The sequence below is a fragment of the Venturia canescens genome, chromosome 1 (assembly GCF_019457755.1).
Source record: "Venturia canescens isolate UGA chromosome 1, ASM1945775v1, whole genome shotgun sequence".
NCBI classification, from domain to species: domain Eukaryota; kingdom Metazoa; phylum Arthropoda; class Insecta; order Hymenoptera; family Ichneumonidae; genus Venturia; species Venturia canescens.
The window spans coordinates 31,767,277-31,781,932 of record NC_057421.1 but is presented as its reverse complement, the minus strand read 5'-3'; the positions used below and the strand labels follow the sequence as shown (position 1 = coordinate 31,781,932).

Genomic DNA, 14,656 nt, shown 5'->3' with positions numbered 1-14,656 from the left:
GACTTGATCACCTGCCGCGACGTGGAGCCACCTGTTCCACCGACCGGAACGCGATGGTGAAAGATCCAGCATGACGCCTCGTTGTCTGCGAAACTCTTTTTTCACTCTGTTTTGCATAGTCTTCACTCTTGCATCCGTTCTACATACATCAATACATGATGATCGTAAACCTGCTCCGAAATTTACATTCTTTTGGGCAGTACAAGTCTTCCTGTCGCATCAGGATAAACCAGTTTTATCCCGCATTCATATGAACGTTCCAAAATCATCACAATAAACAAATACTACTCAAATTTCGTTTTTTGTTTGTTTTTTCATCGGATCCTATTTTGCAAAATTTCGATCATTCAATCTTTGTGTTTTCAATGTTTTTTCCTTTCAAGAATATGTTATCAATTGAACGTTAGGAATCAACGAAATCAGCTTTTGAATTTAGCGCCGAAAATTATACTCAATTTGAAGGTCACGTCAAACGGCCTTGCCCCTCCGCGCCTGCATACAAAACACGTGTGTTTAGGAGTCAAACATACATCCGCACGTGTAAAACGGATTTTGAGGAAAAATGTGAGACAGCTTCTTTTTGAAAAGCGCATCTCATAATTAAGTGCCGTACAATATTTTCGATACGCGTGCTTTCATTTTTTATTTATACTTTCGTCGCAGACCATTATAAAATAAACTATATGTACGCGATGAACCGAAAACCGTATTCGTTTTGAGCAAAGATCGAAACTCGGTACATTGAACCCGCTGTGAGCTGTGATCAATGATACCCCCACTCCTCGATTTGGTTTACGCTTATAAAATTCATTGAGTTTGCAATCGTGACCGGTAAAAAATCGTTCCTTTAATAAATGAAAGAAATAACAATGGCAAATTCTCACTGTTCAATATATGAGAGATTTATGGAATTCATGCAGAAATCGAGATGAAAGATGCCTTTCCATGTGGACGTAGACGACGCCGCTATACTGCTGACTTGAAGTGTCAAATGTTGAATCGAGTTAGACGACACAGAGCTGTGCTCGGCGCGAAACAAGTACATTGGTATATATGTTTCCTATGGAAAGAACCGAGGAACAAGACATTACGCGTTCACATTGGACAGCGAACTGCCGAACGGCACCCACCCTTTGCACTATATTTTTTTTGTACATCGAGTGCATCTGTCACGAATATGTGAAAAATTTAGTAATTAATTACCAACTATAAGGAAAGAATACCTCCGGAATTAACTTTTTTAAATGCGAATCGTTTGTTGGGTTTTTGTAGATGATTGTAGGATTAAAATCGACAATTGTCGGTAATTGGTAAGTTATATAAAAATCAAAATTGAAAATTCCACACGATAATTTAGACGATTTTTCTCAAACTTATTTTTCATCTGGGTATATTCTATAATTACATATACGAATATTTATATATTACCACGTACCTTTTAATAAACAGCCTCTCAAAGCTACTTGATTTCTGAAAAATCACCGTTTTCAAACAGCTGGGAATTTTTTCTACCTTAATGGAATGGCTTGAAATTTTCAGGGAATATACCTCATTCTATGCCCAAACAACACTGAAAATTTTGATTTCAGAATGGGTTTTAGCTGGTTAGTGAGCTGTGAATTGTCGAAATGTTCCAGTTTCTCGTATTTTTTTTTCACGTTTATGGCATTATCAATGGCTTTTTTAATTGCACGTAATGAATTTATGGTAATTTTGTATCAAGTTGAAATAAAAACATTAAAAAACGTAGGGTGTGTGGAATCACACGCCGTGAAAGTGAATACTTGTTTTGAATCTTTGGAATAATATTTAAAAAATCAACACGTGTGGCGTCAAGCGATTTTTTTCGGATTGTAAGTAATCTAAAGTCACGGTTTCAACTCTGTGAGGCGAGTATTTTTTTAAATACCGAGTTCGCTCCGCCAGAGACTCTTTAAAGGGGCCATCGCGTTCCCAACTGATTTCGAAAACTTAAAACATTAGTTTCATTGATAATAAAATAATTACAATAGTTCAAAATATATTACGGTAAATATTCGGAAGTGCGGCTTTTCTGAAAATCGATGTATCAATAGATACATCCGACGAAATATCATTAATGGTAACCAATTGAAGCAGTCCAAACGAAAAAAAAAATGTTATTACCATTTTTGGGAAAAGCCGCACTTCCGAATATTTACCATTCTGTATTCATAAAGTTACACCATTTACAAAATATATAATTATAAACGCGTATAATTTACTCTGGTAAATTTCACTCTGACTGATCATTTTTATCATACTTTGAAAATGGAATAACAGGTTGTTGATATAATTAGAATATGAAATAAATACTTTTGATTGAAAATTTACCAAATATGTAAAAAAAATTCTGTCGATAATTGTTCTATATTTTGCTGTGCTTTTATTGGGATCACTCGACATATTCAAATCGAATATGTTGATATAATAAATCTACTAACGTCTTTGATGTGCTTTTTAAGAAATCATTATTGAAATCTCCACTCAAAATCATTGGCAATGTATGAAGCTTTTGTTTGATAAGAGCAGATTCTCCTTTGGTATAGATAAGTAATTTTGATTTTTTTAATGCTTTGATTAGGTCAGATAACTACCATTACAGTTTTTTGTCGATTTTCTGTTGCACAAATTTCACCTATTGATGATACATGAAAGCCACATGATTGTGAATAACTAAATGCAGCATCGATCTGTGATGTGACGATAGTTTTCAATATAGCTACACCCACAGCTCGGGAATCAGATCTTCTGAATTTAGCAATAAAAAGAAAATTTGAGACATCGCTCCCTTAGTCGACTCGAGCTGACTTTACCCGAACGAGCGTTACATAGCCGAGCGTGATGGCTGTCTCGTAAAATAAAACGCCGGTAGGGTAGAGATTGTCGGAAAAAACACTAGAACTCTAGAACCTAGCATAACGCGAGGGTCATTTACGTCGATAAAAAAGATTCGACTAGAGGTTCTCAAATTTGTTTACTACCGAACGGTCAAATTTTGATACCATGTTGGGGTTTTGAAAAAATTTATAATGTACTCCTTTTTATTCGATCTTCACACATATAAACGTATTCTTGTTTTATGTCGTGATTGGAAATTTGGCAACCATTTCAATAGTGACTAGAGAAACGCGACTGCGCTTCGATCAGACTTGTTGAAAAAGTATGTAATATTTGAAAAACATCGAATCATGAATAACAATCTTATATGAAGAATTAAGTCGAACTCTCGAAATCATGATAATTCTATTCTTATTGCAGAGTGTTCAGTTTCATGATTGCGAAATTTTTTTGATAAATATATGTTGAATCAGGGCCAAGTTTTTAAGTAAGCCACGAAAAAACTATACATAGATATGCTGATTTGAACAAAGTTTCTAACCATGTAGATTCTGCTTCGAGTTTTTGTTACTTCTCTAATTTGAATGTTATTGAAATGCAATAATAAATAATTTCATGGATTCATCGCTACCAGACGATTCTGCGTCGATTTAAGTATTTTATTCGAACCATTTCATGCAATATACGTAAAAGTCAGCTATCTTTACGCTCAAACGTTCAATCATTTATTTATAAGAAAACTATTGATTACCAAACGTTTTAATTACACTACCAGAAACCACCTTGAGAGCACTTAGAGCAATGAATAATTAGAAAATTAAAAAATCAAATTTGCACGGCTAAGTTTATGGTAGTGTCGAATCTTTCGAAGAAAACAACTCTAGCGACATCTGTATTGACATTTGGAACTAGACCCCGACTTCAGGCTAAGTTGTTGAGTTCTGCATAACCAAATCGATCTCATATATCAACAATTTTTGCGCTACCTCCGTCGACAATCGCGGCGCCACTAGTCAGTCTGCGGAAAGAGGGAATAATGCCCGTTTTCTCCAACGTTAATCTGAGTTTAAACTCGGTTCATCCTATCTCGAAACTATATGAAAAAAATTGAACTGAGTTTGAACTGCGTCGGAGAAAACGGCCATTAGCGCTATTAACGCTGTCAGCGTCCATATATAGAATGTACCCATAATTTCGTTGGACTCCAATCTCCAACGTTGCAAACTTCAGTGTCATGGATTCCAGGTTATAAAGCGACCTGATTCGTAACGCTATCTGCCGGCTGAATTACTCAGCTGAGTTAATCTGTCAGCTGAGCGGTCGCGCGTTTTCTTACACTTTTCATGAAGATAACATCATTACTCGAAAAATTCAAGTGGCATAATCATCTGATTTTTTTTCCAATTTTCACTCCATTGATTCTTCTATATAATAGATGGAATATAATTTTTTATTATATTTCATTAATTTGTCCGTTTAGAGAGTCAATAATCATTGTAGAATGAATATATATGTATGGCAACAGCAATCGCTGTGGCGAATTGTTTTCAAAATGTCTATTCGACGAATTGAGCAGTTGAATCTATGCACGGTGAAAAAATCTTGCATCGTGCAACGCGTAAAGGCTGCAATGTTTAAAGTACATTAAAGTAAAGTTAAAATTCAGTTGGAAAAGTTAGGCGATAGTTTTTCTTGCGGATGAAGAGTCCCGCGCCATCTTTTTTATTCACGAGAACGTGCACGAACGACCGGGTGATAAACAAACTATTGATGAAACAATTTTTGAAAATTTTCGAAAACAATTGGAAACGCTATCGCTCCGGTAAAGAGTCTCTGGCAGCAACTCGTCATATATATAAATGTTCTTGTCTCAGAGTCGCTGCTGCGACTCTAGAGACCAAAGAATTATAATTCGAAAGATATTTCTTAGCAGATAGTACGTTATCTTTTGAACATATTCGAAAACCAGAAGTGCTGAAATATTTAAGGCTCAATGTGCATCTCCAATGAAAACATCCTATTTTCCATGCACATAAAAAAATTTGAGGTACGTAGCGTTTTTATAGCAGAGCGAGACTCCATATAAAAACGTGATTCGAAATTTCTTCAAATTCGCCGTACGACAAATGAAAGGATAAAAATAAAAAACGTGAAATATCTTGATCCAGCGATGATCCATTTATTGAATGGAATTGTAGTCTCGCGAAACGTTTTGTGAAACAAAAAAGTACAACTACAAAGTTTACGATTTCCTTCAACCTAGCAGTTTTTTTTTTTTTTTCTTACAGTTGTTACAGCAGCTCCTTTTTCCCTCTGTCACACATGATAATCTCATTCTCTCCCGCATCGCGCACACTTTTTGTTCCTTCCTTTTTTTTCTTTGAATATGTATTCAGTGTTCCGGACATTTTCTCACCATCCTTTTTTCTCTCCTTCCCTCTTCAACTAATTTGGTCTTTATTCGTTTTCAACACAACGCTCACAATTTCTTAAACACGCATACACACACATATACACGCATACACCCTTCTATATCTCTCCTTTGTTGCCAAAATCGTAATTAAATGTTTAGAGGCACAAAAGGCACGGGTTTATTTTTCCGAGTTCGAGAGCTTCTCGGTTTACATATACAAATATTCACCTCGAACGAGAGAAAGATTATTAGTTTTGCTTTCACGAGTCTCAGAGAATATATAATGCAGATCGGAGTTTACATGCGCATCCTTTGTCTCGTCGTGTTTAGAGAGAAAAAAAAAGCACGGTACACACAGTTTTTATCGTACCAATCATCAACATAATAATAATAACTAATAATATTAATGATAATAATATTAATAATAATAAATCAACGCAACGTTTTTTTAATACACTTCCGGCTGTTTGGCAAAAAGAAAACAACGACCGCGGAGAATATTCATTTGGGCTTCATGCAGAGATAGGTATGCTTTTTTTTGCCGATAAAAAACTTTCATTCCGTTTGTAATTTTTATGCAAGTCTCTAAATAAACGATTTCGGAATATTTTTTTTTTCGAGATCACATTGCATTTTCAATTCTGAAATACCTGCTACGCTGTGCAAGCGGTAACAGAGGATGAAACATTATTCAACGTTCGAAAAATTGGAAAAAAAGAAAAATATTATTGAGTACAATGAAGATGCTGCATGAAAAACTGATGATTCGAGTTATTTTTCTCCTTATACCTTTAAATCGTAGGAAATTCACGAGTCTCTTCTGTTCATTTCAGTCTTTAGTTAATTCGGAAATGAGTTTGATATTTCATACACATGCGTACGAGATTATGCGAGGAAACGAAAAATCTATTTTAAAATTGGTCGGTCTGTTTTGGCAACTCGAGGAGAAATGTGGCCTGTACACTTTTTTCAAAACAATAACGCAAATAAAGTGGCAGTAATCAGGCAAAGTGTGACGAACGAGCCAAACCCTGAATATATCGTGTGACTTCTTTTATGAAATAAAAAATAACAAATTCATTGATAAGAGGGAAAACGAGTGAAAAAAAGTGAGATGATCGATGTTAAACAAAATTTCCATTCACGGAATTCGGTCTCGTGCTTAAGATTGACGAGCGATCGGTTCAAGTTGAATTGATTTTAATGAAAAAGCAAATATCGAAGGCACCACGCGTATAAAAAAAGAGGCAGCTGCACGGAACCCGTTTTCTCTGTTTCGTAAAGAAAATGAAATTTCATCGAAACGATGAAGCTCTCAAGTATTCTCCGCGGTATTTTTATATCGCTTTTTTTCCTTCTTTTCGTTTTTACATTGTATTTATAATTAAAAAAAAAAGAAACAAAAAAAAGCTTTGAGAATTTATTCACAAATAGATTTATATACTAACGTTATCGCGAGGAGACTCGCTTCCCCCTCTATTCTTCTCTTCATTTTTATATCATTTGATTTTCACACTTCGATCGCGCCTCTCATTTCCTTTCGCCATACACTCGTTGAAACGACAACGAAACGAGTCTTAATCCGATGTGCCCTGCGCGTTCACTATTATTTACATGCGCGGTTGAATTGAGTCATACAGACAATTAACGAAAAAAATGAATGACCAAAAAAAATGTGTTAAGATTTTCGGACTGAATTCACGTGCCCTTTCATTTCTTTCCCGTTACGAAGTAAATCTTTGAAAAAATTTCAATGCGTACATATTTCTTTTTTCCACCAACCTTTTTTTTCCCATTATTGCCACAAATTTTGAATCATTTCGAACTGATAAAAAAAAAAAAGAAAAAACAACAAAACATAGAAAATGACATATCAATCGTCATTTTCAGCCACGTGTTCTAGCAATAGGAAACGAAAAGTTTCCGATGAAATCCCACGGTCTCTCTTCTCGTGATATTTCAAGTGGTTTCGGAGGCTAATAATTTTTCCTCAACGTCCTTTGAACCACTCCATATCAGAATGAAGAATCTTTTGTAAAATTCGCACAAATGATATTTTTGGATAATCTCATTACCCGAGATTAATCGATTTAGGTGAGAAGGATAAAGAGGGGGCGAGCGAGAACTAACGACAAAAATAATTCCACATTACGAGTTTTTCGAAGAGAAAATGAGAAAAACGAAAGTCACGTTGGAGAAGAAAAGGAAGAAAAGTGATATAGACAGAAGATAAAAATGGAGAACCGCATAACTCGTTAATCGATGATAACATAAGGCAATATGTGGAGAGTCTGTCCTTCGTAGCTCGGTCTAGCGAGCATTTCGTGCCACTCGCGAAACTCTCGATCGTTTTCTTTTCCCCCTAACCTCCTGTAAATGGTTTTGCTTTTGATCTCATCAATGATGTCGATGTCGTTATTTCGCACGATATCGACCGTATCCTCTCCGATCTTGGTATCGTGAATTTTGGATTGAAAATTACCGTTCAAGCCTTCGATGCACTCCTCGTGCAATCTCTCGACATCTTTGTCGGTGATTTCTCTCTTCTGCTTCGTTAGATCGTCGTATTCTTCGTCATCGATCCTCGTGTCGCCGTCCATGTCGTCGCAATCGCTCCAAGTTATGGCATCACGATCGAGAGGGGGAAGTTTGGCGAGTATTTCCTCGACGGTTAGTTCCCTCGTCCGAGGGTTATCGGCGTAAATCTCTTCGCGTTCCGACTCATCCTCGTCCTCATCGTCCTCATCGTCGTCGGACTTTTTTGAACTGTCCCACGCACGGTGTTTATTTCCGCTGTTTTTATTGTCGCGATTTTTTCTTTTTTCTCCGACACTGAGATTCGTTTTATCGCGCTTGGCGCGATTGAAACGCGACGACGACAACGAACGCTCGTCGTTCGTAGCGCTGTGGAGTGAATCATCGATGTTGGAAGTCTCGCTCTTGCGATTCGATATATTGCTGATACCAGTCGTCGTTGAGGCGGTCGTCGTAGTCGCTGTTATTGTTTCGTACGACCCGCTCGTCGTATTGCCTGACGGAAAATTCGTGCTCGTCGTTGAACCTCGCGCTTGCAAATCAGCGAGTAATTCCTGAGTCGTTTTCAGCTTCGGATTACGTGATATCGAGGCAAGTTTTTCTTTCACCCGATCCTCCGGTAGTGCCTGATTTTTTACAGACTTGCTACCTTTTTTACGACCACGCTTTTTTGGGCCCGGTGGAGTTTGCGCCGGCGTCGTTGCCGCCACTTCCACCGCGTTGTTCGTCGTCTCCCGTGGAGCTTCGATCTTGCACGATATCACGTCGGACAAACGATCGTTCGTTTTTTCCGTTTCACGAGGACTAGGCACTTTCTGATTTGGCATTGAGGATACGTTCGCTATACTCCCGCTGCTGCTTGTACTTCGCGACGATACGACATTGTTGTTGCTTGTATCTGTCGTGTGATAAGGAAAATTTGAATAATTCGAGGTTTCACCGTTCAGCCGTGCTCGTTTGATCGGTGGCTCGAAACGCGATGATGCATGGCTCTCGTTCATTGACGATGCAATCAGTGGCCTGTTGACAGAGGCCGTTGACGGGGGCATCGAGGACGATGACGAGGTCAGGGCACTTGCTAGGGGTGGTGTTATCGGTGAATTTGTATCGCTCGAATCTTCTTTTCGCAGACGCTTGTTAGAACTGTGAGTACGGGGAACCGCATCAAAAGTGTGATTATGCGTCGATATTGAACCAAGCTTCGACGTTACGTCTGTGTTCAAACGATTATTCGCCGGGCTTGCCGTTGTCGTCGTCGGTGCTACATGTGACAAGGAACCCTGCTGCTGAAGATGCTTCGTCGATGCCGCATTCGGGGAACGTGACTTTTCGCTGTGCAACGATAACGCCGCCGGACTCAGCACCTGCTTTAAGATTTTTTTTGTGCAAACATCATTTTCAATGTCAATCTCCAGGAAAATTTTCTCAAAACAATTCTAATTTGGGAATTAAAAAGTTATTTGCGTCATATTCTTCCTTCATGTCTCTATCAAATATTTTGCAATCGTACCATGCTTATCTTTATATTTTTAGTACTAGTTGAAAAATTTCTTTTTTCAATGTCTACTCAATAATTTGCATCGTCACATCTAATATCAGAGAGTTTCCATGGATATTCTCATCTATCCTCATAAAAAATTTCCATCTATACGAACGAATCGGTAGAATATATAGGTGAGTATTAAAGAATAAAAAAAATGATATTGAAACTCACTTTGAGAGGTGTGGAATCCCGCAATAGGGGACTTTGAGGTTTGAGACAAGCTTTGAGAGCAGGACTGTGAGGCTTGAGAGTACGAATTGTGGCAGGACTGTGAGGTTTGAGACCCCGTAAAGCCGGGCTCTGAGGTTTTGTTCCATTGAGGGCCTGGGGAGCTGTGTCGGCTGGTGTTGGCTGAGGTGTTGGATGAGACGAAGGCAGTACCATATCTCTCCATCTGCGCACGAGGTCCTTAGCCCGTTTAGCCAATGCATCGTTGGTTGTTTTCCGACGAAGCTCGTTGATGTATTTGCCGAGTCTTGTGATCTGTTGAATTTATGTCACTTTATATGTCGCTATATAATAATGAAACAATATGAATAGATGAGACAATTCGCAGCATGGATAATGAGGCTTTGCCAGTCCTCAATGACTCACTCGATTCATTTCCAATATCGAGTGACTCGATAGAGTCTCGGGACAAATACATTGAAAGCTATCGTCTACTGAACCGAGGCTCGCCGACATTACCTCTTATTTCAACAAGCTCTTTTTTGTTCAATTACCTAATCGCCACAGTATACATGGTTATTTTGGGAAAATTATTTCCATGAAGCTTTTGTAGGTGATGTTTCGATTTCTTTGTTTTCAATAACGAAAACCGAAAATCCAAATGGGTTGTCGATTCATCGATGACTTTTCAGAATTCTCATACTCATTTCATAGTTTGTCAATGCCGTTTAATTGATTTTCAAATAACATCAGATGGAATGAAGTAATATAGCCAAAATATGAGACATGAGACTATTTTGATAGTAACTTTTAACTTATTATTCAACCCAGACTTCTACTTTTTAATAAAATGTCAGTTAGAATGAAAGTTCAAAAAACTCGAATGGAAAATTTGGAATGTGCAATGTAACACTATAGTTTCAAATATGATGAAACATGACCATGTTATTTGAAATGTAATATATTTCCCAGCTCAAATGAATTTCTAGAAATTTTGATTATTTTAACTTTGCTGCAGAATCAAGCCAATCACTCCTTACCTCAAGCACCTCTTTGGTGATCGTCGTCTTCTCCAGGGCCGTGATGACATCCACAACAGCTCCCATGTCGACAACCTGAGAATTAAGTGAAAACCTCAATGAGAATTGTGCTCCCTCCTCTAGAATGTTTTTTGCAGATGATTGATTTTGTATGAAACACAAATTTCTCTAGCATGAATTGGAAGCTTGAGAAAATCAAGGGCAGGTTGAGGAAAATTTTCTGGAGTTGAGACTCATCCCATATGAGAAATATAATTATTTTTATTTTACCGATTTATCATCGCAAGTTAATTTTGTTTATATGATTTTCTTTGAACAAAAATCGAGAAAAATGAGTAAAAAAAGGAGTGATGGAATTTTTATATGTTTATAAATTGGTCTTTCCTCTAGATTACAGAAAATGGTGAGTGAATTTTATTCGAAATCCCGAAAGCCCACGTATTCATTGAGAAAACCATTCTATAGAACTTTTTACGAATGACGAATGTAATAGACAAAATCAGAGGAACATAACTCAATCCGACTATATAAAACCCCCTTCCAGATGGCATCGAAAATCCATCGGAAATTTGATAAATTATGAAAATGAAAAAGCAAACAATTAGCATTCAAAAATGTCTATTCTTTTGTCAGAACTGCAAAATCGAATCGTACTTTTTTTTGTGGTCGAAAAAAAGGTAAAAAACTTCTTCGACATATCTGCGATATGAAAAAAGTTCATCGATTTCGTAGTGCGATTCACGTACAATCGAATTGAAAATGACACGCTTTTTTTCAATAACAGGCTCTTTACAATAGAGTTTCGCGTAAAAATAGGAAAATAAATGAACCCATATGTAATGAAAAAAATAATCGCAGATTTGGAACCTCTGGATAGAATCATAACGAACCAGTAGGCGTTTTCCAAGATCGTAAAACAAATGTTTTAGCCTCGTGTCAGAGGCAAAAAAGTCAATGCAAGTGACGATTCGATTGATTATTTTAATAAACTAATTCAAAGTATGTTTTCCATATATGTAGCTGGAAAATCGGGCTTGGAGTCGATGTAAAAAAAAAACTGCATGGAGATTAGTTTCAACGCTCACGATTTGCACGATAATAGTTGAGCATTTTTGTCAAACTCTCATGAGGGACAGACTAAAAACGTGGTTATTGAAAAAAAAACAGTATTTCACGATGAATTTGAAGGTTATTCATATACGAAAAGCGAGGAAAACGAGAAATATTCAAATAAAGCATGTACATATATACTAAACAGCATGCTTCCACCATTTGTATCAATAACTTCGTACGTTAATCTGCAATTGTGTGTGTGTGTGTGTGTGTGCATGGAGATTGAATACGTGATAAAAAAAAAACTTATACGGAATCTGAAAATTTTGGTATGAAAACAAAGAGTAACATGCATATTTTTGCTCAACTTAGATGCGTACGAGAGTTCAATTGGACTTGATCAAAAACATATCGAGTCGAATTTGTTTAAACGAGAAAAAAAATGACTGTGCACGTACGGATGCACGTACACACAGCCACCCATGGGTTCGAGAAAATTCTACATAAACGCGTCTTCGGTTGGTAGTTTCCTTTGACAAGATTTACGTTAAACGATTAAAATCGCATGAAATCGAATGGAAAAACCGTCGGTCCGTAAAAAATGACATCGCGAATTTGAATAAAAAAGTATTGCGAAGTTCTGTAGTCAAAGTTTTTTTTCCATGTGCATCTAGAAACAGAGTCGCGTGAGGGGAGGGGGTGGGAGCAGGGGGGTCGAACAACGCGCGCAGAGTTTCGAGAGTGTCACGATAGCCTTTAGCGCGTTCAGTTCTCGGTGGAGAGTCATCATCCTCATCCTCGTCTTCGTCGATCGTGGCAGCCCGTAACTACGCGTTTTGATCGACAGAGGGCGAAGGCAAGGGGACCGCGGAGGGAGACGGAGCAATGTATCGAGCACACTGTGTAACCATACGTAAACGCGAAAATACGTCTAAAAATGTGTATTCGAATTCGCGAAGGATTTTCCAAACGAGTTAACGAATAAAAAGTGTATTTTCATTACGGTCGAGAAAACAAGGATTTATGGTAGTGCGTTGTAGCTGTCTCGAGTTTGGTGAGGAAGCCAACGGACCAAGGGGGGCTCCGGAACGGGAGGGAAAAGGGGCGAAGCGGCCGAGGGGGTGAGGGGGGTTGGCTAGGAGAGCCAAGAGAAGCAGCAGTGGGCACGACGGTGACGAGGAGTTCGGTCCTCTCGCTGCCGTTGCTTTATTTTCCTCGTTAACGCGTTCCGCAATGTTTTCTCTGGTTTTGCTTTGTCGTTTCGCCATCTCTCTCTCTTTCGCGCTCGGTTATCGTTTAATTTACGACTCCGTATTTTTTTTTTTCCATCGACGAGTTTCCAACACGCGTCGTCCGCCTCTACTACTTACATTGTACTCCTTGTCAAGGGATTTCAACAATCTTTCGGTGAGCTCGGTGCAATATCTCTGCATCGGTGGGACCTCCTAACCTCCTAAGGCCCACCACACACGGGCCTTCTTTCTGGGTCTCCCTCGATTTCTCGTTTTTTCTGTCTCTTTTCTCTCGTACGATTATTCCTCTCGCTCCGAGAAAAGTTTTTTACGCGAAACAAATCGCGGATCGCGAATCCGCTTCGGTTTTTTCCCTTTTCTTTATATCCTGCACCTCCTTCTCTTCCGTCTTCGTCTAGTAGTATATTTATAACGTTTTCGTATACCGGACTTTTAAAAAAATGTTCTTGTTCAAATGCAATCAACGTAGTCTCGGATGATAATTTTATTAATCGCTTTTTTTATAATCCGTTTACGAATAAAATGAAAATGGGACTTGATAAAAGTATAATTATAATTATTTATTTGTCTGTTTGTTTTTTCTCTGTATTGTTTTTATATAAATGGTCGTCTATCGTATCCGCGCACCCGAGGATAGTGTCACGAATGCGAGAAGCGCGGCGGCGGGCCAGCCTGGCAATGGCGACGACGACTGAACTGTGTGTGGCTCGACGGCTCCTCCGTAAGTTCTCTCTTCGGTCGCGCGTGCCCTCCCTGCCTCTCCGAGTAAAGTGCGCGGCCCTACCAACGTGCCGCGCGCGCGGCGGTGGCGGCGGCTCTCTCTCGAACGACTCGAACGCTGCGCCACTAGTGACAGAACCTCGCAACTTTCGGCCGACCCTTGTTTTCGTCGCCTCCGTATTCCATGTGTTCTTCGTGAGAGTCGTCTGACTGACGCTCTCGGCTCCTGATATATATACACCGACAAACGAGCGACGCGCTCTACAACCCATCGCAGTCACCTGATTGGACGATACTGCTATTCTACCCCCCCACTCTATTCATTTTTCTTTTCTATCGTTTTCCCCAATTAACCCCCACGTCGTCGGAAGCGACCAACCAATCGGCCAGCTTTTTGCCTCGCGTCGAACCGTAGCGCGGTGAATGTCATGTTGTGTTGCTGCTAGTCACTCAGTCCCTTCTTTCTGACTATACACGCAGAGTTTGAACGACTCGTGGTAAAGTACGTAAACGTCGTCAAGCTATAAGCTGCTACTTGCGGTGCGGTGCGCAGGGGTCCGTGACGCGCTACTCTCCGCCGTAGGAGGCGACGGAGTAAAGCGCGCCTAGCCGTTCGGCACGTCCAGAGCCGCAATATCGCGTTTTCAGCCATATAACTTGATGTCTAGACATCGACAACAGCACCAGCAACCGAATTCGAACGACGGAGGCAGACAGAAAAAGAGAAAGAGAAAGAGAGAACCAAAGAATATTATCGTCAACTCCTTATAATCGTACTTTTCCCATTTTGCTCTTTTTTTCCCCCTCGTACGCATTTGCACAAATGAAAAATAAAGTTTTTCGACTCCTTGTAGTCGAAGGAACATTTTGACGATCAATATGGACAGATCGAGGTTTTTTTCGTAAATTCTCTTTGCACCTTAGTGCTTTTCCAGCTTGAGAACTGAAAATATGAATAGACTAACTGCTTTGGGAACTCAAGTCTGCAAGTAATTAGTGTAGGGATATGGCTCGTTGTTTGAAAATAGACAAGAATATTTTCAACGTTTGAGGGATGAATTGACCGAAATTC

General features: G+C 39.0%; 1 protein-coding gene and 1 long non-coding RNA gene across 5 annotated transcripts; one reads left to right on the top strand and one right to left on the bottom strand.

Annotated features, from left to right (window-relative positions):
- Positions 1–5,014: 5,014 nt before the first annotated feature.
- Positions 5,015–13,509, bottom strand: LOC122419298 (mediator complex subunit 26). 4 transcript variants are annotated; one of them, XM_043433737.1, is made up of 4 exons: positions 12,982–13,509; positions 10,559–10,633; positions 9,522–9,833; positions 5,015–9,174 (listed from the first exon to the last, which is right to left on the bottom strand). In XM_043433737.1, the coding sequence occupies exons 1-4, from the start codon at positions 13,042–13,044 to the stop codon at positions 7,528–7,530; spliced, it is 2,097 nt and encodes a 698-aa protein (XP_043289672.1). In that variant the 5' UTR covers positions 13,045–13,509; the 3' UTR covers positions 5,015–7,527. The 4 variants fall into 4 exon arrangements, with proteins under 4 accessions (XP_043289672.1, XP_043289673.1, XP_043289669.1 ...); XM_043433738.1 differs by having other exon boundaries at positions 5,015–9,171; XM_043433734.1 differs by lacking the exon at positions 12,982–13,509 and adding an exon at positions 11,802–11,834.
- On the top strand, positions 12,335–14,462 carry LOC122419301 (uncharacterized). Its single transcript, XR_006262865.1, has 2 exons — positions 12,335–13,018; positions 13,502–14,462. It is a non-coding gene; the product is annotated as an uncharacterized lncRNA (long non-coding RNA).
- The last annotated feature ends 194 nt before the right edge of the window (positions 14,463–14,656 follow it).

Coding starts and splice junctions, on each gene's coding strand:
- LOC122419298 (XM_043433737.1), bottom strand. CDS start 13,044: ATGCAGAGATATTGCACCGAGCTCACCGAAAGATTGTTGAAATCCCTT. Junction 10,634..12,981: donor CCCTTGACAAGGAGTACAAT/GTAAGTAGTAGA, acceptor CTTAATTCTCAG/GTTGTCGACATGGGAGCTGT. Junction 9,175..9,521: donor GGGATTCCACACCTCTCAAA/GTGAGTTTCAAT, acceptor AAAATCTTAAAG/CAGGTGCTGAGTCCGGCGGC.